This window comes from Thamnophis sirtalis, unplaced genomic scaffold, assembly GCF_051295495.1.
Source record: "Thamnophis sirtalis isolate CommonGarterSnake01/CBP01778 unplaced genomic scaffold, rThaSir2_p1.2 scaffold_14, whole genome shotgun sequence".
Classification (NCBI taxonomy): domain Eukaryota; kingdom Metazoa; phylum Chordata; class Lepidosauria; order Squamata; family Natricidae; genus Thamnophis; species Thamnophis sirtalis.
The window spans coordinates 23,280,658-23,306,920 of record NW_028261394.1 but is presented as its reverse complement, the minus strand read 5'-3'; the positions used below and the strand labels follow the sequence as shown (position 1 = coordinate 23,306,920).

The 26,263-nt window shown below is 46.8% G+C and overlaps 2 protein-coding genes and 1 long non-coding RNA gene across 8 annotated transcripts in view; 2 read left to right on the top strand and 1 right to left on the bottom strand.

Annotated features, from left to right (window-relative positions):
• The window catches only part of NDRG4 (NDRG family member 4), a 34,361-nt gene extending 23,710 nt beyond the window's left edge, over nucleotides 1-10,651 (top strand). For 2 of the 3 annotated variants that reach the window (XM_087729074.1, XM_087729075.1), the window contains 8 exons: nucleotides 604-707; nucleotides 1,678-1,734; nucleotides 1,819-1,870; nucleotides 2,653-2,700; nucleotides 3,495-3,530; nucleotides 4,411-4,462; nucleotides 5,269-5,307; nucleotides 8,984-10,651. In XM_087729074.1, the coding sequence (XP_087585200.1) occupies nucleotides 604-707; nucleotides 1,678-1,734; nucleotides 1,819-1,870; nucleotides 2,653-2,700; nucleotides 3,495-3,530; nucleotides 4,411-4,462; nucleotides 5,269-5,307; nucleotides 8,984-9,138 (543 nt within the window). In that variant the 3' untranslated portion in view covers nucleotides 9,139-10,651. Of the gene's footprint in view, nucleotides 1-603; nucleotides 708-1,677; nucleotides 1,735-1,818; nucleotides 1,871-2,652; nucleotides 2,701-3,494; nucleotides 3,693-4,410; nucleotides 4,463-5,268; nucleotides 5,308-8,983 lie in introns of those variants that run through there. The other variant, XM_087729073.1, reaches the window with a different exon arrangement.
• A 187-nt stretch (nucleotides 10,652-10,838) lies between these two features.
• Nucleotides 10,839-25,314, top strand: SETD6 (SET domain containing 6, protein lysine methyltransferase). Of its 4 annotated transcripts, none has more exons than XM_014066996.2 (8): nucleotides 10,839-11,030; nucleotides 11,456-11,600; nucleotides 11,904-12,045; nucleotides 12,544-12,738; nucleotides 15,598-15,718; nucleotides 16,010-16,190; nucleotides 17,044-17,186; nucleotides 24,924-25,314. In XM_014066996.2, the coding sequence occupies exons 1-8, from the start codon at nucleotides 10,920-10,922 to the stop codon at nucleotides 25,230-25,232; spliced, it is 1,347 nt and encodes a 448-aa protein (XP_013922471.1). In that variant the 5' UTR covers nucleotides 10,839-10,919; the 3' UTR covers nucleotides 25,233-25,314. The 4 variants fall into 4 exon arrangements, with proteins under 4 accessions (XP_013922471.1, XP_013922469.2, XP_013922470.2 ...); XM_014066994.2 differs by having other exon boundaries at nucleotides 10,901-11,030; nucleotides 11,137-11,600; XM_014066995.2 differs by having other exon boundaries at nucleotides 10,910-11,030; nucleotides 11,137-11,600; nucleotides 11,907-12,045.
• LOC148042738 (uncharacterized) lies at nucleotides 17,332-19,420 on the bottom strand. The gene is made up of 2 exons (XR_015698477.1): nucleotides 18,723-19,420; nucleotides 17,332-17,778 (listed from the first exon to the last, which is right to left on the bottom strand). It is a non-coding gene; the product is annotated as an uncharacterized LOC148042738 (long non-coding RNA).
• Nucleotides 25,315-26,263: the final 949 nt, after the last annotated feature.

Below are 26,263 nucleotides of genomic sequence, written 5' to 3'. Positions count from 1 at the left end.
AAGGATTGCATGGCAGGGAATCTCTTCTCTGGTAGCTGCTTGCACCATAGGATGGCTGTAGAAACTGCTTTAAGGGGTCATTCACACCTACAAAGGTGGGGATGGGGACACCAAGTCATTCCGCCAACAGTTTTCCCTGACATCTCATGCCACTGAAAGGGCTGGTTCTAACATTAGAAATTGGGCCAGGGGGTGGCTGGTATTGTGGAATCCATGGTCATGTCTCATCTGAATAATTGGGTTGCATTTCACGCTGAGTAGAAGGGGGTGTCCCCTTCAATGCAGGTAGACCTCTGAACTTCTAGTGGGCAGATAGAAGTTCTAGCCAAAAGTCTCTGTGCCTAGCTTGTCTGTTATTGGCAGTGCAAAAGTCCCTTGCTGTGTCCCCACCCCCACACCCCAGGCAAGTTCTCCATCTCTCACAATCAGCCATGAATTGGCTGGTGTCTTAGTGAGGTCTGACTCAGCAGAAGGGTGGAGAGCCTTGGCCCCCAGGTATGGGCTGGGCCTGGGGATGGTTTGATTGCCACTTACACAAGCAGGCCTGGCTCTGGGGGCTGCTTGCCAGGCCTACCTTTGCCTGTGCCATCTCCATGCCCACAGGAGGAGTTGGCCAATAACATGGAGCTGGTACAGAGCTATCGCCAGCAAATTGCCAGCACGGTGAACCAGTTCAACCTGCAGCTCTTCTGGACTATGTACAACAGGTAAAGTGGGACCTCCCCCAAAGTGCTCATGTACCCAGAGCCCCTTTGGACTGCAACAGAGCCTGTTCCGCACGGCAGTGGGAGAAAAGGGGCTCTAATTTCCATGTAACGGGAATTGCTTTCTTCGTGCCTTCATCCTGTGTGTAGAAGCCAGCTTGGCTGCTGTGCCCCTCGACATGTTAAGCTTTCACACCATGGAAGCAGCATCCAGACCAGATTCCTGCCATCTGGAAAGTTTGTGTTTCCCCCCCCCCCATTTCAAAAATTACACATAGGTGGTTTGTGACCCATCTGTCTTGGCAGTGAGGGCCCTTGGTGGGCAGAGGGGTGCAAGATAATCTTGGAACCTAAGGGGGCGACACTCAGGAGTTTTTTCTGTGGTTGTATGAGGTTGCCTCTGCCACTGCTGTACAGTGACCTCTGTTACATTTCAAAAAGTTTCTCCTACAGCCTGCCTCTCTTGGACAGCTGCTCTCACTGCCTCTAAACCTGTATATTTCTAAAAAAAAAAAACACCTGCTTTGCTGTGTTTCTTGGAGCATTAGGTTGCTTGGGCTTCTGAGTCATTCTGTAGCCAAAGTCTCAGGGTGAACAGTTAAACTAGAATAAGCCAATGAAATAACTGAAAAACCATCACCAAGGAAGACAGGCAGTAGCAACACCACATTAGAAGGTGCAAGTACCAAATGGAAACACAGCCTGGATCTAGAACCAAAGTTTAAAAAGCATTCTCCCCCAGTCTGGAACCCCATAAACCTTGGTAAAAAGGCAGCTCCATTAAAAAGTGAAGCTGGGTCTGCACTGAAAGGAGGTTCCTCTTGGGGAGATTTGGGCTCATGATTAGACTGGGTCTTGGAAGCTCCCAGTGGCCAGCCCCCCAGCTTGGCTCTGTCAAAAGCTGGTCAAAGACCCTCCTTGAAATGTCCTCTGCATCTCCTCAAATGGCTCCTGAAATCCCCCTTTCTCTTAGCCGCAGAGATCTGGAGATGAACCGCCCTGGCAGTGCGCCCAATGCCAAGACGCTCCGGTAAGTCCCAGCAGGACAAGCGGGACAGTGGTGGCCAAGAGGGAGGCTGTTCTGCTGACTGCATTTCTCCCCTTGGGTACACAGCTGCCCGGTGATGCTGGTGGTAGGCGACAACGCCCCTGCAGAAGATGGTGTGGTGAGTGGAGCTGTTGAGCCAGCTTGGCTGAAGGGCTGTCCGCTCGTGGCTGCAAGTTCACTCAAATCTTTGCAAGGCCTAGAGAGGAAAGCCATTTCTCAGCTGCAGCTGCCAGAAGGGCAACTGGTAGCAAATCCTGCCATAGTGCCCAGAGTGCATGTGCGATGCTGTGTTGCGTTTGACTTCTTTGGAATAGTTTTGGCCCCCAAAACTATTCCAAAGTTTTGGAATAGTTTTGGAATAGGGGACTCTGGTGACCTCCAGATGAAGTGGCCACTGGGATCGCTGCAGTTGAAGTGCACTGCCAAGAAATGGTGGCCTGGCCTGTTTCTTGACTGACTGTATCTAAATCCATCTGAGAAAGGCTGCAGAAGACCTGGAGCAGCCAGTCTTCCCACACTTGGCAAGTGACTGGCAGCTGCCACAAAGTTGCCCTTCCCAAGGAGGCCAAGACAATCCAACCTTTTAGGGGTAGATAGAGGTGGAATTTCATCAGGCTACTCTTGAGATAAAGCAGAATAGAATGGGCACAGTCCCCATTTTTACATAAAGATGGCTGCCATATCTAGGTTGTGAGAATTCACCAGTTACTTCCTTTTGCTTAAAAAATATTTTCTCCAGTTGCAGAACAAGATGATGCATGTTTAACCCTGAGTGTAGGGTTTTCTGGAATTTAACTGAAGGGGGGTCCTGCTCTTGTTTGGGTGCCTGCCTGCCAGGGGAAAGAGTTTGGCCACATGGCCTTTCACTCCTGGTATTAGTGGGAACTTTGTTCTTTGCAGGTTGAATGCAACTCCAAGCTGGACCCAACCACCACCACTTTCCTGAAGGTGAGTTGGCAGACCAGCCCATGTCAGCCCTTACCAGGGGTCCCTGGGTGTTCTCCGGGAGCACTCCTGGTAGCAGCGTTCCTCTGCTCGGTTGCCTAGTTAGTTGTGCATTCAACCTGTGGGATCTTACAAATCCAGCCTGTGGTGTGATCTCTTTTTAAAGGAAAGTGCCCATTGGCGCCTGTGGCAGTGGATTTTGCTAGCACTGTGGCACAGATGTAAAGCAACAGTCCCTCTTTCCACTGACTATTCCTGACTGGCACCTCATCCCACTTACCTTATGCGTTCGCATAAGTGGAGTTCTTTGCTCCAGAATTTTGTCCATATTGCCTGGGCAGAACCTTTCCAGCTGTTGTTAATATCTAGAATGGAAGGAAAGGAGGGCGGCTATACACTCCTGCTTCTTTTAAATAAATGTGTATGGGGGGGGGATGTTGCTGGACTACAGCCCAGGCTTGGAGTTCTAGTCCCATCCAGAGGGTCCACAAGGAATGAATGGACAGAGGCCTTTTCTTGCAGGACCTCTGTAGCCTTTGGCTCTTCCCTCCCCACCCCCATTGGGGCTTAGAGACCAATTCCAACTTTACAGACATTGGTGTCCCCGCCCCCAATAATTTTGATACAAGGGGGAAGAAAATCATCATGTCCGAAGCATCTTGCCATTAGCACAAGCATCCACATTCAAGCGCTGCCCATCTGCGCAGCTGCCCTCAGCGCCAGGGCAGGGTGGGCTGTGGGGAAGATCTGGAGGGCAAGAGGAGCCTGCCCAGATGCAACCTCTGCTTTCTTCTTAGATGGCTGATTCCGGAGGACTTCCCCAGGTGACTCAGGTGAGCTCTCCCACTTTCAGTATCTGCCTGCAGAGCAGCTTGGAGCTGGGCCAGAACCAACTCTCCCCAGGCCGGCTTCCTGGTGGGCAAGAGCCTTGGGAAGTGGCCTACGGCTTCTTGGTCAGAGGCCCTCCTCCCAACCTCTGAGTTCAGAAAAGGCTCTTTCGACTTTGAATGTTTCTCCCCCCCCCTTTCCCTTTGGTTTTGATGGAGAATTTGTATCATTGGTGAATTAGAATTAAATTCACAAACTGGATTTGAATATGAAATGTCCCAAATGTTTATTTAACAGAATAAAAGTGTTGGAAGGGACCTTTGAGGTCTTCTAGTCCAACCCCTTGCCCGAGAAAGAGAGACAATTGGCTGTCCAGTCTTTTTCTTAAAAGCCTCCAGTGATGGAGCAACCCACAATTTTAGAATGAATATATATATATATATGTCCCAGAGTGAGCCTATAGACAGAAAAGAGAAGCAGTATGCTCCCTCCCGTATTTGGGTATACCAGGGGTTGTGACACCATATGTATGTGTGTGTGTGTGTGTGTGTGTATAGTGTATATATACTGTGTGTATACGTACGTACATACGTACGTACGTACGTACGTACGTACGTCTCTATCTATCTATCATCTATCTATCTATCTAGTGTCACAACCCCTGGTATGCCCAAATATGGGAGGAAGCATACTGCTTCCTTTTTCTGTCTATCGGCTCATCACAAGAGACCATCACGACAGCTAGCTGATGAGAGCTAAATAGCTTGAAATAGATCTGTACTAGTCTCCCTTTATCAGCACAAATGCAACATACATACATACATACATACATACATACATACATACATACATACATACATCTATCTATCTTTGTTTTCTTACCAGCCTGGGAAACTGACTGAGGCGTTCAAGTACTTCCTGCAAGGAATGGGCTACGGTAAGGCCACCTGGGCTTTGAATCAGTCTGTGGGAAAGGAAGCCACTGGCCTGGCCGCAGAGAGGCTCATCACTAGCCCCAAGGGGGGCCAAGTCTTGCTGAATCAGAACTGTGGCCCTAAGTGCCACTCACCATTTGCCTGAATTGCAGCTAGGCTCCCTTTCTCTGGTTGATCCAACTTGGAGGATCTTTGCTTTGAAGGGACAGGAAATGGGGCCAAGGCTGCTCCTTTTTCAAGCAGACCCCCAAAATGGGTGACCTTTCTCCAGAGCCCAGTTGCCTGGCCCTGCTCAGGGCTGCTGCATCAGCTAAGCAAGGACCACTGGTGCCCACAGCAGCCACACTGAAGCAAACTGAGGAGGGTGGGGTAACAAGAGCCAAGTGGCCCTCCCACCACTACCCATGCTGGAAAGCTTAAAGGAAGCGTGGATGCTCCCTCCCCCCCACATCCCGGCTGGGCTTGGCCTCCTACACAGCTTCCTTGAGAGGGTCTCGGGAGCCCCAGTTTCTCAGTAGCTCCTACAACTCCTTTTTCCAAGGGCTGTCCCTCTGGTTTCTTTGGTGGGAGGCGCCTTCTGCCAGGCCCCTTGCACATGTCTGCTGACTGTTGGAAAATAAGAGAGGAAGCTCACTCCAGATGCAGAATGCCCAGTGCTTAAAGCGGGCAGCTGTGCTTTGGTGTTTCCTGCTGCCTCTTTCCAGTGGCCCAGTTTGACCAGGGCTCACCACACCTTGAGGGTGCCTGTCCTCTCACCCCTTTCCCAGAGTTATCTTGCCTTTTGTTCAACCTTCCACCTTTTTTTCAGTGGCGTACCTGAAGGACCGGCGGCTGAGTGGAGGATCAGGTACAGGCAGTGCTGTAAGGTCTGCTCTCTTCTGTGTGTATGCCCCAAGCCCCTCCTCTGCCACACATTGCCTGCTCCACACTCCTTTGTGGAGTGTGTCCTACTGTGAAGGGGAAGTCATGGAACTGCTGAAAGCAAAGGAACTCCCCTTTGTTATACGTTGGGGGTTTCGTAACAACTCCCACAAAAATGGACAGATCAAGAGGGGAGGCTCTGAGGGACCCCATTCCCAATCTGACAAGCAAAAGTTTTTTTTATTTTTTTCCTTTTAAAACATTTCATCATTCATTAATCTTTGTGTCATCAGAGTACACATTTTTTATGTCATAATAGTTATAGCTTACCACCAAATTCTTTATATATATATCTATTCTTATTTTAATATTAAAATTTAACATATCTCATGTTATAACACTTGTCTTCCTCAATTATTTAATTTTATATTTTTTATCCATATTTATTTTCTAACCAATGATAAAATAATCCAATAAAATAAAATAAAAATTAATATTATATTATATTAATCAGATTCTTCCTTTCCTTTAATTGCTAGTGTTAATCTACTCATTTCTGCACAACCTAATATTTTCTTAATCACATATTCATCTTTAGGGATTTATTCAGCTTTCCAATTTTGTGCAAATACAATTCTAGCCGCAGTTATTACATAAATAATCAACTATACCTTTTATTTACTATGTTTCCCTGGTAATAAGAACAAGAACAAGAACAATTCAGCTTTTAAGTCAATATGTTGCTATGTCATCTTCTTCAACCACATTCAAATTCTTGCCCAGTATTTTTTCACTTCTATACATGTCCACCACATGTGATAATATGACCCTGGCGTTTGATGGCATTTCCAACACTTGTTGATTTGTCTTTAAACATTTTTGCCAATCTTTCAGGTGAAATGTGCCATCTAAAACATTTTATACAAATTCTCTTTATATGCAGTTGCCATTGTTAATTTATAATTTCATTCCCATAGTTGCTGCCATTTATCTATCGAATCTCATTTTTTTTGCCCAAGCTATCATTTGATCTATTCTTCCAGTTTAGCACGCAGTAAATAACTATACAATTTTTAAATCATTTACTCTTCTGTTCCTGTAAGTATCTCATCCAATTCTGTCCTCCATGTGAAAACCATATAATTTAGCATCTTTTTCATATCTAGATTGTATCTGCAATTGTGTGTACCAAACCATGTCAAACCCTTGTTCTTCTAATTCTTGTTTCTATTTAAGTTCCCCCTTTTCTGTCAAAATATTTTTATATCTAACAATGTTTCCCAAATTAATAATATTTGGATGAAAGCCAAGGTTTAAACCTTCAAATAGCATTTTTCTCTCACTTTCTCCCATACTAATAATAAAGTATTACTTATATGTCTTTGAAAATAACTATGCATCTTGTTTTTCCCATACCATAGAAGGGCATGCCAACCCAACTTAAGTCATGTCCCTCCAATGTTAATAACCTTGTATTTCTCAGTACAATCCATTCTTTCATCCATGATAACACTGCTGCTTGATAATATAATTCCCAATTCGGTAACCCAAACCCTCCTCTGATTCTTGCATCTTGTAACATTTTAAAATTAATTATCGCTTTTTTCCCATGCCATATATATTTCACTATTATTTTATTGAGATTTTTAAAATATTTTTTTCAAACTTTATCAGGATTGTTTGGAATAAAACCAGCAATATTGGTAAAATGTTCATTTTAATCGTTGCTATTCTTCCGATTAACGATAATTGCAGATTCTTCCATCTCTCCAAATCTATCTCAATTTGTCTTATCAATTTATAGTAATTAACTTCCTTTATCGCTACACATCTTGCTGTTAATTGAATTCCTAAGTATCTTACTTTTTTAGTAATCTGAATAGCAAACTTTTCTGTTAACTTCCTTTTCTGCTTCTCTGTAATATTTTTCACTAATATTTTCATTTTTTCTTTGTTAATTTTCAACCCTGCCACTTCACCATATTTTTCTATTTGTTCTAATAGTTTTGGTCGTTTCATGTGGATCTTCTAAAATACTGACTAAATCATCTGCGAATTTATATCCTTTTTAAATTTTCATACCTTTTATCTCATTATCCTGTCTTATGTTTCTATTTAATACCAATGTCAATACAAATAGCAGTGGGGATAAGGGACATCTCTATGTTGTGCAATTCATAATATTAACCTTCTCTGTCCTATCTCCATTTACCATCACCTTTGCCGATTGCTTGTGATAAATTATCTTAATCATATTTATAAATCTCGCCCCAAAATCCAGTCTCTAATTGCATTATCATAAATTGCCAGTTCATGTTGTCAAACATCTTCTGTGCATCCAGAAAGATCAACACCATGTTTTTCTTGGTGAGCTTCCAGGGTGTTGAAAATTATTCTCTGTTGTCTCTAATCTGTCTCTTAGATGGAAAGCTATTTTGATCTGTGTGTATAAATTCATGTAAAAGTCTTTCAGCCATTATCGAAGCAAATATCTTCTAGTCCGCATTTAAAAGGGAAATCAGTCTATCATTTTTTATCTGTTGCAGGTCTGCATCTTCTTTTGGTATGAGAGTGATATATGCCTCCATCCATGAGTTTGGTATCTTCGCCTCTAGTAATAATTCATTAAATACTTCCAGCATTGTGTTGGTGTACAATGCTGTATAACCAACACAATTGTTGCTTGTAACGTTTTATATAACTCTACTGGTAATCCATTTGGGCCCGGCATTTTACCATTCTTTTGTCTTTTAATTGCCTCTATCAATTCCATCTTTGTTATCCTTTCCTCTAATGCCTTTTTAAATTTTTCTGGTATTTTTGGTAATATTTTTAGATATTGTTTTTTCTCCAGAGCTTCTTATAATCCTGAATTATTATTTCCCCCTCATTTTGATAACATACAGTCCTCTTTATCAGTTAATTGATAAATTAATTTATTCTCTTTCTCTTTTTTCAATTTGTATGCCAGCCATCTTCCTGGTTTATTTGCATTTTAAGAAATTGTTTGGAGGTCTTAATTTTAAATGCCAAATCCTCTTTTTCTATTAAGTTCAATTTGTGTTTTTTTAGATCCATTTGATTTATTTTCTTATTTTGTGTATCTTTTTTGTAATTCCATCTCTAGTTTTTTATACTCCTATTTTTTTCTAAACTTGTCTTTTCTTATTGTTTCTTTTCCCCACATGTCATTGCCATATATGCCTCAGTTGTATCTCACACATTTTGTAGTGAGGGATCCATATTGAGGGTCTAGGACAAAACTTGCCACCTCTAGCTCGCTCTGGCCAGCTCAATCTGACCACTTTGCCTGACTTGATACGGGACAATTCCTTTTATTAGTTACATCAATCTAATGTGAGAATGCTGGAGCTGAGGGGAACCTCCTCTTTGTATCTCGGACTGAGGAAAAAAATGGGTGAGGAGGAAGCAGAGGCTCCCCTCACCTTTGGCATTCTCCCATGGTATCCCATCCTGAGTTGCTCTGTGGGCAGGGTGAGCCAGCTTTGGTGAGTTGTTCTATTCTGCCATACCGAACGATCTCAGCATGCTCCAGACAAGTCAGGGCTTCCCTGGTAGCGCCATCTAGGCTCTCCTCAGGTGCTTGAGTTAATCTCTGCCCAGCCCCTCCCCCCATTGATCTTTGTTCTGCCTCTCTGCAGTGCCCTCAGCCAGCATGACGCGCTTGGCCCGCTCACGCACAGCCTCCCTCTCCAGTGCCAGTTCGGTGGATGGCAGCCGTCCCAGAGCCTGCACCCACTCCGAAAGCAGTGAAGCTATGGGCCAGATCAACCACACCATGGAGGTGTCCTGCTGAGAATCCCCAATGCCTTCCTTTGGCCACCATCTTTGTTTGGAGAGCTGTGGCCATCCACCATTGCATCACTCGTCAGCTGCTGTTTATGCCGCTTCTTGTGGCTTCCCCTTGTCTGCCCATCTCTTCCAATGCCATTACAAAGTTGAAGCAGGAAGTAGCAGCTTCCTATCTAAGGCTGCCTTCCTGTTTGTTAGAGATGTCATTTTAGAGTAGCCGTGTTCCCTTGCTCCAATCTGTCCTTCACAAGCAGTCCATTGGTTCCTGTAGCAACAGAACTGGCCTGTTTCCCCCAGAGCCTGGAGGCAAGGAGGGCACAGCTTGGGATTGATTGGCCTGAGGGTATTTCCCCATTGGAGCTTCTCTGCTTGATGTGCCCAGCATTTCCCCAGCAAGTCTCCGCTCCTGGCCATTGGTGGGATGGAAAATGGCAGAGTTCAAGGCTAGTCTAGCCTTGTATTTGGAAGGTGATCTATAGCTCAAGTGCTGAGCCAGCTGCAGCTCTGGCAGACGCTTGGACTGCAGTTGATTCTAGCTGCTGGGTGCAGTCATGAAGGACAAGAACTGGGACAAGGCACAAGGCTTGGGAGCCGTAGGGGCTTGTGTGGAAAGGGACTGCCTGGATAACAGAGAGGCAGCCCCTGATGGAGGCCTTGCTTGAGGGGCTCACAGTGGGAGCAGCAGGAGCCTCTGCTCACAGGGAAGATCAGATCTGTTCCAAGAATTCTTTGAAGCCACTTGATCGTCTTCAACAGCCGGGTTCCCGCTCAGGGGATCCACCTCCTAGCAGCCTTCCTGCCCCCCCCCCCCCCCCCAGCGGTGGGGAGGAGTGCTGACCGGGGCGGATCAGCAGGGTCGGCACCTCCATCGAGGCGCTTAGATTAGAGCAGGTGGGCATCGGAGCACCACAGCTACGCAGGCAGGAACCTTCCCGCACTTCTTGCACCTCCCCCTTCACGAGGCTAGGAAATGGGTCTAAGGGAATAAAGACAGGCCGGGGGGGAAGATGGCAGGAGCCCCAGACAGGAAGATCGGAAGCTCTTTATCATTCAAAGAGGCTGCTAGTCAGGCCGATTCCCACGCGGCGGGGGATAAAGAGGACTCGGCCCCCTCCGGAGGGACCGCCTGGTTCATTTTGCGTGGAGCAGGGAGTCCCCGCGGAGAGTCTGGCTGGGCGGCCCCTTCGAGCCCCGGGCACCCGACTCTCCGCTACCCTGCGGCCTCGGGTTGAAAGGCATCCAGCCTCCGGCCTGGAACTGGCAGCCTCGAAACAGCTTCCCGGGACGGGAGGGCCGCCCCTTCCTGTTGGTGGACGGCGCCTGCTGTCCGGGGAAGACCTGTGGGGCGGGTGGTGGTGGTCCGAAGGGGGAGGGTCTCTCCCGGCACGTCGCGTCACCGTGATCGCGAGCATCTTCCTTTGTCTCGTTCCGGCTCCAGGGCGGAAACCGACCGAATTGTCATGTTTTGCAGCGCATTGTAGACTTGGAACCCATTAAACAACCGCATCTTTATTTCAGAGGCGGCTCTCGCTCATTTCCTCGCGGCGTTTCGTGGGGGGGGGGGGGAGACGGGGGGAGCGGGGTTCCTTGCTCGGCAGTGGGTCGCCTCGGGTATCCGGCCCAGATACCCAGCCCCGCTTCCTTCCGGCTTATTGCCCTTTCCTCCTCATCCGGTCCATTGCCCTCCTTCCGGGTTCCTCCGGCCTGCCCTTCCGGCCTCCTCATCCGGTCCATTGCCCTTTTTCCGGGTTCCTTCGGCCTCTCGCGAGCCAGTGGCCGAAGGCAATGGCGGAGGCGGCGAAACGACCCCGGCGTGGCTCTCCCACTGCTGCCGCGCGCGCCCTGCCTTCCTTCCTGCGCTGGTGCGCCGAGGCCGGCGTGCAGCTGAGCCCCAAGGTAGGCCTGCGCCGGAGTCTCTGGTGGGAGCGGGCGCCGCGGCTCTCGGGCACTTCTCACGTACTTTGCCCCAGCATCTCACCCCCCCCCCCCGCCTGTCTTCCAGCCTTCCTCCCGGGGCTCCGCTCTGGTCTCGGCGTCCGAGGTGGCGCCTGCAGGCGGCTTTTTCATGCCGCCCCTCTCGGGTCCTTCGTCCGAGGAACCTCTGGATGCGCCACACGCGCCTCGCCTTTCCGCGCGAGCAGAAGCCCGGTGGGCGGGTGCGGAGAGCCCTTGAAGTTCCGAGGCCGCGGGGTTTCATGGGCCGCGTCCTGCCTGCCTCCTTCGGGGCTCCTCTTCCTCCTCCTCCCTCCCCTGGGGTCTACGGGCGGTGCCTTGTGGGCGAGGGAGCCCCTCTCTCGGCCGCTGCCCTCTCCTGCTTGCAGGTCGGCGTGAGCCGCGAGGGCACCGTGGCCGCCTACGGGCTGCTGGCCAGGGAGAGCCTGGGCGCCGGCGAAGAGCTCTTTAGCATCCCCAGGACGGCGCTCCTGTCCCAGCACACCAGCACCCTCGCTCCCCTCCTGCGGAAAGGTACCGGCGCTGCTTGTGCAGAGGGCGGGATCAGAGCGTGTTTGGGGCCGCCGCCGGCAGAAGCGGTGGATCCGGCGCTGAAGGGGACCCGGCCTTCTGCCGTGGGGGTCGCTCGCCCACCTCAACCCCTGGAGGGAAGGTGGGCTGGAAGCTAAGAAGCCAATGCAGGTGTTCTGCCAAGGGGGGCGACTCCCCTGCCCGTTGTTCAGAGCTCCTTTGCACACACACACACCAGGGTGGTGGAGGGGGGGATTTGTTTCCCCCATTGATGTTCCTCCCCTTCCTTTTCTCTGCCTTCCCTAGAAGAAGCCTCCCTTCAGAGCTCATCAGGCTGGGTCCCTCTCCTGATTTCTCTCCTCTACGAATGCACAGTTAGCAATTCCCATTGGGGGCCTTACTTCTCTCTCTGGCCCCAGTTCACTGATTTGGATCACCCCATGTTCTGGTAAGAGGAGCTGCCACACTGGCTTCTTTACCCGTCTCCCGTGTTGTGTAGACGGTGTGAATGTAATAATAAACAGTCTGTCTTCAACAGCCATTAAAGCTGACTGTGTCTGGTAGCCATTTTAGCTGCTGCTTCCCAGAGGCCTCCTAGGTGTTTCTAAGACTTTCCCCCTTTCCACTCCTCTCTTCTTCTATCCTTCCTTCTGTTATGAAAGCTGCTTTCCATCAGAAGCTAAACTGAAATCTCTCAGCAGATACAAACACTGTGTTTACGTGTGAAATGGATGTGTGAAGAACTAGCAAGCTTTTCCAACCCCCATAGTTGCTTTTTGGGGGGGTGGGGTAGGATAATCCTATCCTATCCCACCCCGCAAAAAAGAAACTAGGATAGAATGACTTTATTTGACCAATTGTGATTAGAAACACAAGGAATTTGTCCCCTAATTTGGCATTCATCTCCAGTGAGAAAGCTGCTGTTTCTGCTGGCTCTCTTGTGCAGGGGCCCTGAAGAACGGGCACGGCTTCTGCAAGGGACAGGAATCCTTGAAGCTGTGGAAAAAGACTTGGTCAATATTGAGATGGAGTATTCCTCTATCATCTTGCCATTCCTGAAGGCCCACCCAGATCTCTTCAACCCAAAAGTGCACACACTGGAGCTCTATCGGAGGCTGGTGGCATTCGTCATGGCTTATAGGTAAGAGGAAGAAGCCTTTCTGAGGCTGCCAAGGACTGGCAGCAGATGATCCCTCAGCTGGGGGGGAGGCACTCCAGAGGTCGTAGATCTCAGCCGACTCATCGCGCACCAAGCAGGAGCAGCCCAGCAGGGTGGCTGAGAGCAACGTTGCCAGGAGGGCGAAGAGACCCCTTGAGGCCAGCAGCAGCACGAGCAGTCACTCGTGCCAATAGCTGCAAGTGAGTGGCAAGCACGTCAAAAGCAAAAAGTAGGACTCGGCTCTTTCCCGAAATGTGTTTGCAGCAGCTACTGGACACGGAGTGGGCAGCCCCGTGCCTCTGTTTGCTGCCGGTGCTATCCCGGCATATTTTGGAAGGGAAATAAAATTAATTCCTGCAATCTCTCACCGCCATTGTGCAAACCCAAGCAAAGGGAATAGCATCTGTGCCTTCTCCCTTGCAAAACATGCCGGCATGTGATCTGAATAAGACCTGGCTTGACCAGCTGTTGAAATGCCTCCCGGCTCTTTCCCGAAGGGAGGGTGGCTCTTCTCTGCATTTTGCCGCGTTCTGCAGTGCAACAGGCAGCAAGTAAGTCCTGTTTTTAGTTTTCGATGTGCTAGCCGCTTGCTTGCAGCAATTGGGACCACTGCGGGTGGCACCGGCAGTAGGCAGAGGCTTGCTTCTCCCCCTCTGCTTTTCTCCTTCAGTCCAGCCTAGCCCTCCACCCAGCAGCTAAGGATGAGGGGCTCACCCGCCTTTCTACGAGGTCTCTCAGGAGACACTGTGTGCAAACAAAACAAAGCACATCTGGGCGCCCTTTCTGTTTGTTCCCCATTCCTCTCTCGCCTCTTCTCCCTCCCTGGGAACTGTGTTGGGGGGGAGGAGGGGAAGGCCATCCCGGGGAAAGAATGAAGCAGCCCCGCTGCTGGAGCCCAGGATTTTATGGCAGAAAAGAGAAAGGGGGGGGGGGGGGCGGATTTCAAAGGTCCTGGAGAAAAAGAGCAAAGCCCTTCTGTTTGCCGTCCGGAGCGGGTGCTGAGGCCAATCCTATGGGAAGCAGTGTGCTGCTCCATGCAAAGCCTCACAGTGAAAGGAAGAAAGGGAGAGAGAGTGAGAGATCAAACCTCTGCGTGTGGGGGTTTCTGTGTGGGGGAGAGGTATATGGTAACTCTCTGAGGTTGGATCAGATCTCTCTCTTTCTCTCTCTCTCACACAAAACACACTCTCACACACACTCTCTCACACACACACCCCTCCCTAACCTGCTTTCCAGCTCCATTCTCCACGACTGCAACGAATCTCCTAAAAAAACATTGTACGGTAGTTGAGACCTTCCAACTTCTCATGGAAAAAAAAATCTCACAAAGTTGGAAGGTCTCAACTTTTTTTTTTACACCGTACTCCCACAGACTTGTTCCTCTGCATGTGCAGCGGAGAATGGAGCTGGAAAGCAGGTTAGTGAAGGGATACGGCTGTGAATGGGACGGCAACGGGCGAGGTTGTGTGGCTTCACTACCAGCCCCTCATGAACGGGCCTTGGCAGCCTGGTGGCGCTCAGGTTTTCAGAGGTTTTTGATTGGGTCTTGGTGGTGGGCTGGGCCGGGTGGAAGGCAAGGTGGTTGCAGGGCCAGGCAGGCATCAAAGGCAACTAAGGGCAGCCCCATGCAGCCCTCTCGCACAGCTGGTAAGAGAGCTGCAGCTCCCGCCAGGGTCCGAAGACCATTGAGCTTAGCATGGATGAGTGGTAAGCCTGGTGTCTGCAGTACCGAATAGGCGTACAGGCTGGCGCTCAGCAGCCCAAAGGCAGCAGTGGGCAAGGCAACACAGGCAGCCGCTCCCGAAGGGGCCCTGGCAGGCTGGCGGTGCTCAAGACGTTTTCGGAGGTTTTAAATCTGGGATGATTCAATCCGATCAGGCAGGTCATGCAGCGCTTCCGATAGCAGTGCTGCCAGGAGGCCGAAGAGGCCAGCAGCAGCATGGGCAGCCCTTTGGCCATTTAAAGAATTGTGGATTTCAACCCCCAGAACTCCCCACAGTCCCCCCCCCCCCATCAGTTCCTTCCCCTTTCTGAGTTGGGGTTGGAAGTTTGAATGCACCCCACAAGGGAGCCTCCACCCTGGCGGACGGTTGTCTGCAAAAGCTGAGATGGACAGTCGGAGGGAGGGGGGGAAGGGAACGAGAAAGCACACACCTTTCTCAGCACAAAGCTTCACAGAAAGCAAATCAAACCGTGATGAGGGGAGGTGATTTTCCTGTGATTACGGTGTTAAAAGTTAACATGAAATGTTACCTGTGGAGGCCTCCTGGTGCAACATTGTTGCAGCTTTAGAGCATACCTACCCTGCAGCGGATTGCAAGGCTGGAGACATTGCCTTGCTCCGATCAGCAGGAAAATCTCCTCTCCGCCCCCCCCCCCCATTTCCCTGCCAGTCATTCTATCCTTGGGGAGCTCTGCAGAGACATCCAGAAATGCTCCCTCTGGAGCCTTCAGCCTTGCAATCCTGCACAGGGAAGGCGGAGGTTTGCTCCAGAGCTGTGGCAGGGCATTGCACTGGGAGGCCTCCACAGAATGAGAGGTAGCTCCTGGCCAATGGCTCAGCTGATCTGCAGGCCGCAATTAAGGTGCCGAGCTTTCAGGGAAGGGATGCCTCCTGTGCTGGCCACGCCCACTCCTTCACTTGACCTCATTTTCAGGGGGAGGGCTTATTTTAGCGCATATGCTAAAGCCCGATTGGCCTTATTATCCAAGGAGGTCTTCGGGAAAACATGGTAGTTACAGCAGATTTTGGGACCCCTCAGCTGCCCTCCCTCTTATCTGCCTCAGTGTAATTTTGTTCTCCTTCAAGAGCTTCAGTCACCTGTTTTTCATTTGATGCAGTTTCCAAGAACCTCTGAATGAGGAAGAAGAGGAGGAAGAACCTAATCCTCCAGTGATGGTGCCCCTGGCAGATCTTCTAAATCATGTGGCCAACCACAATGCCAACTTGGAATTTTCTCCGGTGAGCAAGAGCTTCATTGCCATTCTACTATCCCTGAGGTTGCATTGCCCCGAGATGTGCATTTCCAAAAAGGCTTTGAAGGGGAATCCAGGGCAGGGATACCCTCCTCTTTGTGCCCTGCCTTGGATGCCCTGTTCCAGGTCAGTGGAGCAAGCGCAGCTCGGCACTTAGTAGAAGTGAAAATGACTTATGTTGAGAGACAATCAGCTGCAGGTGGTCCAGGAAAAGCTTTTTTTCTAGAGAGAATCAGGAGAGAATCTGAAGGGATCCCCTTTCCTGCTGTCTTGGCAGGAGTCCTTGAAAATGGTCACCACTCAGCCTGTTCGCAAAGGCCAGGAGATATTCAACACTTATGGAGAAATGGCCAACTGGCAACTCCTCCACATGTACGGCTTTGCTGAGGCCTACCCTGGCAACACCAATGACTCTGCTGACATCCAAATGTTGATGCTGCTGAAAGCTGCACTTCAAGGCAAGTGGGTCACCCCTTACTTAGCATGAGGAGCACCTCAAATTGAGATTTTCTGTTTCAGACAGAGAGGTCCAGTCAGACAACACCTCGCCCATGAGGGTAGGTCATCATCTGAAAATCTGAGAACTTAAGGGAAGGTGGGCTGGAGACGCTATTGTGATATAGCACTCAGGGAAGTGGGGTGCACGTCTAGTGTTTGAGAAGGACTTTCTCCCTCTAATAGAGCTCAGGTGAACTAGAGACTGTGACATTATGGCAGAACAGATGGGTTGACAGTAACAAAAAGAGAACGATTGAAGACAATCCATTGAGGGCTGGTTGACAGGCCTGTTGCTGCAGGTACTGCTGCATTTTAAGCCATTTGTAGCTTCTGGTTGCTCCTCAAGGGGAGCCCATTTGTGAGTTCAGCAAGGTGTAAAAACTGAAGAGCCTCCCAACTGAGGAAAGGGCAAAAGTGGCACACCAAGAGAACCCATGCAAAGGCCCTCATGGCCATGGCTGCCTGCCATCTGCTCTAAGCAGGACTCCAAATGGCCTTAACCAAGCTCAAGTCCACCCAAGGATGGTGATTTCCCTGACCCTAGTGGCCAAAATAACTGCAGCCCCTCAGTTTTCTTACAATGGAGTTGAAGTCCCTTCCGCACCGAACATTTCAGTTGTGTTCACCAGATTGAGAAGGTTGCTTATTTGTAAATTCCAACCAACTAGATCACACTTAAGTAGGAGAGAACTGCTACTTTGCAGTTCAGTTAAACCAGGAAGACAAAGGGGTTTTGAACCAGAGAAGGATAGGCTTGTTTCTTTCCCAAACAAGCATTCCAGAGCTGCTTCTGACTGCATGTTATTCAATCAGCCACAGATACAGAAATGGAAGAGAAGCTGGTTCTGGACCAATGGAAATTCCTTTGCCATCAGGAAATGGTGGGTGAGGAAGGGGCATTTGTGATTGGCTGGGAGAGAGTTTTCACTGAGGAGGAGCTCTCGGTGGCATTGCAGGTGAGTGATCTGACCCTCCTAATCTTGGAATTATTTTGGTTAAGCAGCAGGAGAGTTGGCCAGTTGGATGCTCCCTGCTTTATGCTTTTATCACTGCTCTAATTTCAAAAGCCTAGAATTAATTTTTGACTTTTCAAGAGATTCAGCTGTAGATTGATTTATTCATTTAGCATATGGCATATTATACATGGACTACCAATATATATTAACATTGTAAAACTGTCAATATTTAGCTCAAGAATCCAAATAGAATCCATTTCTGAAAATCTTGCTGTTTATTATTACATTGCATGGTAATGTCGAAGCAAAACTAACTCTAAGATTCCCAGACACCAATTCATAGAATTAAACAATAATTTCCCAACTCCTCACTTTGTCCATGCAAACAAGTTCACTTTGGAATTGTCTGCTTCAGCACCACACCTGCTACAATATCTTTGAAGAGTTTAGGCTCTCACAGTCTTCAGTGGAATCGTTGAGGTTTCATTTCTCCATCCAACTCATTCTACTCTAATGGCAAGTTGAAAAGAAGAGGCATGTAGCTGCAAAAGTTTCATACTTGACATGCTGGCCCTACGAAAGAAGAATAGATCTGGAAATGTGTAAAAACAAATATATAGTCATAATTGATTAGGATTTTAATTACCTAATCTCCCCCTTCACCGAGGTCATTCAGAATAGGATTTCTTTATTAGCTTAGCTACGCTAACATTATTCACTGCTACCCATTGTGCCTCTGCAAGTTTCCTATTGCAGCTTTCCTCTACAATATCTAAAATCCAAAATTCTTTCAATTTTGTGATGCCTCTTTCCCTTAACTAGAATTGGGAGTGGTTCTTCTATTGGCCTCATTCCTTGTACTGGTTTTAATAAGCTACAGTGAAACACTGGGTAAATCCGTTTAAAATCCTTGGCAATTGGAGTTTTACAGCAACTGGGTTGATGACTTATGACAATAAAAGGGCCTACCATATTTTTTGGAGTATAAGACACTCAGGCTGAAAATCTGGGTGCAACTTATACACTGAATACAGCATTTTTTGCCTCCCGAAACCCCGCCCCCTTCACCAAAATGGCTGTGCAGAGCCTGTAGGAGGCTTTCAGAGTGCTCCTGGGGCTGGGGAGGGCAGAAATGAGCAAAAATCAGGCGGTTTTTTTGCTCAGTTTTGTCCCCCCGCCTCCCAGGAGTACTCTATAAGCCTCCTACAGGCTCTGCATGCAATTCTTTTGACAAAAAAAGGTGTTTTTTGCTCGTTTTTGACACACACCCCCCCGAGCACACTACAAACCTAAAGGCTATTCATACCTTTTTTTTTTTTTTTTGAAAAAAAATAGGCCCATTTTCGTGAAAAACTGGGAGTTTTGGGGAGGTCTGCAGAGTGCAAAAACTTTTTTAAAAAAAATTGCCTCTTCAAAACCTTGGTGCGTCTTATACTCCGAAAAATATGGTATATATTTAGGACCTAGTTTTTACAAGGTATTTTAAAGTTCAAGTATTTCATGGACAAATATACCTTGTTGCCCACTTTAAATTACCTTTGAGTAGATCTTTTCTTATCTTCCTGTTGTTGTTTTGTTTTGTGCTTTTCCCAAAGCTTTGCTTGCCAAGCCATGTGCTCCTTATATTATCCATCCACTCTGTTAATGTTGTTGAAGAGGGAGTTTCTTGAGGTAGCTCAGGCATATTCAGTACAGCTTTAAAAGGGGTACGTCTTGTGCTGCTATGTACCACATTATTGTATGCTACTTCAGCAAATGATAATAATTCAGCCCAGTTATGTCAATTTACCTATATACCCATCTTATATATCAAAGTATCCCAAATGCAAGGATAATTGCATTTGGGATACTCTGCTGCTCCATTAGTACACGGATGAGTCCTTGGTACGATCCAAGGATCCTCTCCAAAATTTTGCGGGGAACTTCACTGAGATAATACTTTTAGGCCATGCAGCCTATAAATATACTGCACAAATGTCTTGGTCAAATTTTTAGCTGAGGGCAGCTTTGGACAATTGTGCTTGTTTTGGAAATAAGTCAACTACTATCCATAGCAGTCTCAGGCAATTCCACAGTGAAATCCATTGCTATTACTTCCCATAGTCTCCTAGGGTTAGCCAGTGACTGTAATAAGTCTGGGATTTTCCCAAGCAATCACTTCATGGAAGCACAACCTGAGCAACTAGCAACATATTCTTTTATGTTCCTTTTCATTTTGGCCACCAAAACTGTCTTTTTACAAAATCCAAAATGACCGGCTGATTTTGCATCATATGATCTTTCTAACACTTAGTGTCCTTTGACTATTCAGGATATACACTTTAGTCCCATTCCATGCCAGATTTTGTTTTATCATGAGATCATCTTTATATTTCTGGAACCAAGTATCTTGTTCCAAAGCCTCTTTAAACTTCTGCCTCAGTAAATCTAACACTAACCTGGGGTGGTTTCCCCTGTGTAGAATTATCGAGCTGGCGCTGAGAGCTGGCTGGAAGAGATTACAGAATTTACCACTTCTTCCTTGGTATTTTTGTATTGAGGCATACGTGAAAAAGCATCAGCCCAAAGTTTTTGTAACAGAGATTAAAATTAAATCAATTGAAATATTGAGCCCATCTTACATGTTTAAGGGACAATTTTCTTGAGGTATTTAAAGCCACTAACTTTTTATGATCCGTCCATACTTCAAATGGAATTTTATTACCCTCTAAGAACTCAGAACTCTAACCAAGGCCTGCATTGCCCAGCCTATGAAATCCAGGCCAGGCCAGTACCCAGACATATACTGGCTCACTCCACCAGGAGTGCGGCTACTACTGCTGCCTGGGCAACACAAGCTTCTGTGGAGGAGATATGCAGGGTGGCAACTTGGTCATTTCCGTTGCCATTATAAACTGGACGTGTTTGCTTCCACCAAGGCATTAATTGGGCGATGTGTCATTGATATTCCTGTGACCCTGGACCATTCCAGTGCCACCCTTAAAACCCTATGCTTTGGCATACCCATGCTTGGATTATCCAAGCAGCGCACAGGAGAAAGACCGTTGGCTTACCTGAACCCCACCCTTGGGGTTCTTTGGTCCAGGGTCTGTTGAGTCATTTTCCAAAACTTACCTTATTTCCATCTCTCAGATTGGCTGTGCCCGTGAAAAAACTGCACTCTTCCAGCCAGAGTGCGTGGCCAAGACTTTTCTAACTCAGTCTCTGGGCAAGCAGACAAAAGTTAACCCATGCTTGAATTCTCCCGCACATAGAATGACCGTTCAGGTAAGCCAATGGTCTTTCTATTTGCATTTTACATGCTTTCGAATTGCCAGGTTGGCAGAAGCTGGGACAAGTAATAGGAGCTCAATCCGTTATGTGGCGCTAGGGATTCGAACCGCTGAACTGTTGACCTTCTGATTGACAAGTGACGCTGAGTCTTGGCCACTGAGCCACTTATTGTCTAGAGAAATGTGCAAAGCCCCCAAAAACCTCTGTAATTGTCTTCTGGTCTTAGGCTTGCTTGGAGTTTTATGTGCTGGGTGTGGTGCAGAGCAATCCACTGCCTGTTGCCCCTCTTTTCCCCAATGGAACACAACTCCCATACTCGAAAGGGGTCTCTTCCTTCTGGTCCCTGCAACATTTCCCTTGTTTCCTCGGACAGCCTCTCAGCTACAGATAGTAACGACATCACACTACCTACCAGTGTGGGGTTGATAATTATCAAATCTAATTCCATGTTGGTAGCCTACTGGCACCAATTTCTGAGGAGGTTAGGCACCCTCCTCTGGGTAGACAATTTTAATATAGTTCTTTGGTTAATCCATCTCAGAATTGATATGTTCAGACCACCCTCTCAGACAAGCCACAAGGCTACTTCCCTTGCTTGATCATCCGGATCATCTATCTTCCTTGCCTCAGTGGGATCTTCAAACCGATTCCGTAGCTCTTGCATGAAAAGCTCCACATCCTGGAGCTCTGGGGCCGCCGCATCATACCGCTCCTCTGCATCCTTTCCAGATTTGTGGACATAGCATTCACACCTGATCTATCATTGGGATATCTGCCTCCATATCTTTCTAAGTAATTCCACACCTGAGCCAGAAAGTAAGCCAACGTCTTCAGTTGGGTGTCAAACATGACCTTAAAAGGAGGAAGCTGTTGATCCTCCCATACAAGTAGATACCTGGGTATGTCAGCTCCCTGAGCCTCTCTCCTTGCTGCTGGCCAGTTGGCATTCCAGGACTTGTCAGGATAGCAGTTACTGGGATGTGGTCCCACTGCAACTTCCGTACATCTCCTGATGTCCCAGACCAGCCCGAAACTACTGTCTGTCAGGAGGATGGAAATGGTGTAGCAATTTGGGCCAGCACAAGAAGTTTCCACTCTCTATTGGTTCTCTTCTTGGCTGCCTTTGTTGACTCAAGTCTCTGATAAAGTTAAAGGAAATTCAGCTTCTTCTGCCTTCCTGAAGCCACTCACCCATGTAGTTCTTGGTGCACAATCCAATATTTTCTTGTTTTTCCAATATTGTGCAAATACAATTCTTGCTGCTGTCAATACATGTAACATTATAGACCCTTTGTCTTTCTGGTAACAAGAATATTTCTGGTTTTAAATCTGTATGCTGCTTAATCATCTTTTCCAATCACGTACAGTAGAACCTCGGGTCACAAACATTTCTGACCACGACCAAATCGGGTGCCGACCAAAAAAATCTGCTAAATGTTTCACACTGGTCATGAACACATCCTCAGGTTGTGATCAAACACAGCCACACCCTTTTTTTGCATGCATGCACAGTCAATCTTGCTTCCAGTCATGACCAAATTGGGTTGCAACCGAAGTCCTGGAACTGTCGTGACCAGAAGTTCCACTATATGTATTTTTGTCCAATATTTTCTTGCTTTCATACATGTCCACTAGATATGATAATAAGTACCTGGAATGTGATTGTATTTCCGACATTTGGCACACAGGTTGTTAAACATTTTTGCTAATTTGGAGCTGGTGGCAAATGCCACCTATAAAACATTTTATAAAGATTTTTCTTATATGCAGTAGCCATTGTCAGTTTATACCATATTTTTGGAGTATGAGAGAAAGTGGGTGAAAATTTAGGTGTTGTCTTATAGACCAAATATGTGTTTTTGGCCTCCCAAACCCTCTGCATGTTGTGTTTTCGCCCTCCTCGGCCCCCAGAAGCCCTCAGCACATCCCGTTTTCATCAAAAACGGGCCCGTTTTTCACCTGCAGCATTTCTGGGAGCTGGGGAGGGTAAAAATGTGATGCATTTTTGGCTTGGGAACCCAAAAACAGACTGTGGGAGGGTGAAAACGTGGCCAGTGAGGGCAAAAATATGACACGCAGAGGCCAAAAATTATTTTTTTGTTGTTTTCCTCCTGTAAATATAGGAGCGTCTTATAGTTCAGTGCATCTTATAGTCCGATAAATACGCTAATTCCTATCCCAAAGTTTTTGCCATTTATCTAATTCTATAGTATAGCCAAAGGTTTTTGCCCATACTATCATTGTTTCTTTTACTTGTTCATCTTCCATTAATAGATAATTATATATTTTTCTTATCAGTTTTATCATATAAGATGTCCCTAATGGCATCTTATCAAGTGTTCTTGGTTCTTTATAAAAACTCCCATGTTTTCGTATCTTTTTTGTATCTTGATTGTATTTGCAAGTGTGGCCACCAAGCTAAATCCACTCCCTGGTTTTGTAACTCCTGTCTGGTTTTAAGTTCTTCATTCTCATTTAGAATGTCTTCATAGCATACATTTTTTTTCCGAGTTAACAACATTTGGTAGTGTCAATGCTTTCATTGTAGAAAGCCAGACTGGTTTTCCTATAGTTTTGTGATTTAATTTTTCCCCATACTAAAAGTAAAGCATTCCCCACATAGTGTCTTTGAAAGTATCTGTGTGCCATACCATAGAAGAACGTCCCACTGTAATTGAAGATCATGTCCCTCAAAGTTTCTATGCTTCAATTTTTTCCATTCTTTTACCCATGTAAGTTCAGATGCCTGATAATATAGCTCTCAATCCTGTAGCTGAAAACCCCCATTGCTTTTGGACTCCTGTAACATTTTCAATTTTATTCTTGCTTTTTCCCCTTGCCAAATATATTTCAAAATTGTTTTATTTAATTCTTCAAAATATTTTTTCTCTCGTTTTATCCCGCACATTTCGTAATGAAGTTCTCCTTTCCTGTTCTCTTTTTTTAAAAAAATCCCATTTCTTTTTGCATCATCTGTAGAAATTCTTTATCTTTTAGTATAGATTGATTCAAAGTCCATCTTTTATCCCTTCCAACTATTTTTATTGGATTATGATCAGCCCATAGATTTGTTTCTATTTCTATCTCCTGGCCAAAAAAAGCACGCCAAAAAGGGGGGGAGCGCTGGTTGTGCGTGCATGTGCACTGGGATTGTGCGCAAAGCATTATGGGTGTGGCATGCCCATGCACGACCTCTCTGCTCTCCCCCGAGTCAAAAAACGTTCACCATCACTGGGGTAAGGGGTAGGTGTTTTCCACACAGATGGTGTTAATTCTGCAAAAGTCCACGCAGCCTCAACACACACACATACATAATTTTTGTTCTCTTTGAAGAGGACCAGGGCAGCTACCTTAGATTTGGCAGGTTGGATAAAATCTCCTTAGCTGTGCCATGGAAAGGGTCATGGAATACATCTTAGGCTTTGCCCCAGGCACGAATTCTATTGTGCAGTCAGTTGGTAGATGAGGGGGAGAAAGTTACAATCCTCTTCGCCGAAAACCCCCTCTAGGTATTCCTTTGGTATTTGCTGACTGCCTGGTGGCCCTTCTGACCACAGGCTGCAGTTTTGGGGCCATCTGCCTTGTTGGGGGTTGTGGTCACTGGGTAGCGATCCGGCCTCACTGGAGGCAGCGGCCTGACGCCAATGGTTAACTTTTGGTAGCTGTCCTCCCACTTTATAGTGGGTCCCCAGTTGTCTAGCCATGCAAGCCCCAATATAATTGATTTATTCATTTTTGGTGCTACAATGAATCTGAGGAGCTCTTGGTGACTCCTTATCTGCAGCCTCACAAGCTCTGTAATTAGCACAGAAAAAACACGTGACTGCAGAATGGCACTAATTCTACATTTTACTAGAGAAGAGACAAAAATTTAAGTGTTCCACTTATAAAAATTACCATCTCATTGTCCTCCCATTATCTTTATATATATATATAAACATAGTAAAACTAGGTATTTTACTTTCATTAAGTCCTCGATTATGCTGTGATTCTTCTGTATGAGCGTTCTCACTGTCTTGCAACATGCATTTACTCCGCATGGAAGACAAAACCCTGCAAAGGGTGTAATTGGCAGACTTTTAAGAAAAGATGAGCTGGGGATGGCCTGCCAAGGTGGCGCAGTGGTTAAATGCAGCACTGCAGGCTACTGCTAGATCAGCAGGTCAGCGGTTCAAATCTCACCGGCTCAGGGTTGACTCAGCCTTCCATCCTTCCGAGGTGGGTAAAATGAGGACCCAGATTGTTGGGGGCAATATGCTGACTCTCTGTAAACCGCTTAGAGAGGCCTGAAAGGCCTATGAAGCGGTATATAAGTCTACTGCTATTGCTATTGCTATTGCTTGAAATCCACTGAGAAAAGCAGTTTTAGGTTGAAACCCAAAAGTGAGTTTGCCTGATGAAATTTGATTTTGGTTCACATGTCTAATGGGGTGGTGGTGGTGGTATGTTTGTGTCTTACTATAGGTGCTGACTATGTCTGCAGAAGAATTCAAGGAATTTAAAGACCAAGAGGCCAAGACCGATCGAAAAGGGACCACTTGCTTGCTTGAGTCAGTTACTATGATACCCAACCTGAGTGCTGCTCAGAAGAAGCTTCTCTTTGATGCCACACTACTAACACTGAAGGGTTTCTCCTCCAGTCTGAAGGAGGAGGAAACGATGCTAGGAGACCTGCAGGCTTATTTGCAATTAAGCCGCCGGGAGCAATTTGCCCTCCAAGTGCGATACGGCCAGAAGAAGATTCTGCATCAATTGCTTGAACTGGCAAAGTAGCTGCTGCTGTGAAGGGACAGTCTTTGGGCCTGGATGCCTGGTGAAGGCTGTTTTCCTAGGCAATAAAAATGAATTCCATAAATGGAGTTTTTTACTGTCCCTCAAGGACCTAATTGCTCAGACTTGTCTTCAGAAGAAAGCTGTTTCTTCTGTCTACCACAGAAGCAAAGTCTGCCTTTGCTTCTTTAATATGACAGCTCTGAACAGTTTTGCGAGAACCAATATATTTTGGTAAAGTTCATTCACAAGAATTAAAGGTGCCGATGATCAGAATGTACAGAAAGATGTACTTTTGTCATAGCATGGAATAGTTTATCAGGTTCAATTCTTAAAAGATTACAGGGAATTTGGCATACAATAAATATTCTACTATGAAGACTGTATAGAAATGAATGGATACTGCAACCAGTAGGTAGTATCTCTAAAATATGACTCACAGTATGAAAACTTAAGGGCGCACAATGGCTCAGTGAGCTTGTCACCTGGAAAGTTAACGGCCTGGGTCTGAGACTCAAATGCCAAATCACCCAATGGGGTGATCTCCCATTACTCAGCCCAGTTCCTGCCCACCTAGCAGCTGGAAAGCGTGCAAATGCGAGTAAATTAATAGGTACCACTTTGGTGGGAAGGTAACAAAGGTGTCCACATGACCATGGAAATGATCTTGGCTCAGCTAAGAAACATGAACACTGCCCCCTAGAGTCGGACACAACTAGGCAGGTGAAACATACCTTTATGTAAATTTTCGCTATTCTATTCAGTAATGTGAAGGTGTTGTCTCTAACAAGCATAAGCTTCTCGGGAAAGAGACTGTATTTTTCAGAATATAAGATGTACCTTTCCCCCCCCCCAAAAAGAGGGTGAAAATTTGGGTACGTTTTATACACTGAATACAGCATTTTTGCCCTCCGTAGCCCCGAGGAACACTCTATAGGCCTCCCACAACCTCTGCATGCTCTGTTTTCCCAAAAAAATGTGCAGAGGGTTTGGGAGGCCTGCAGAGTGCTCTTAGGGGCCGGTGAGGGCAAAAA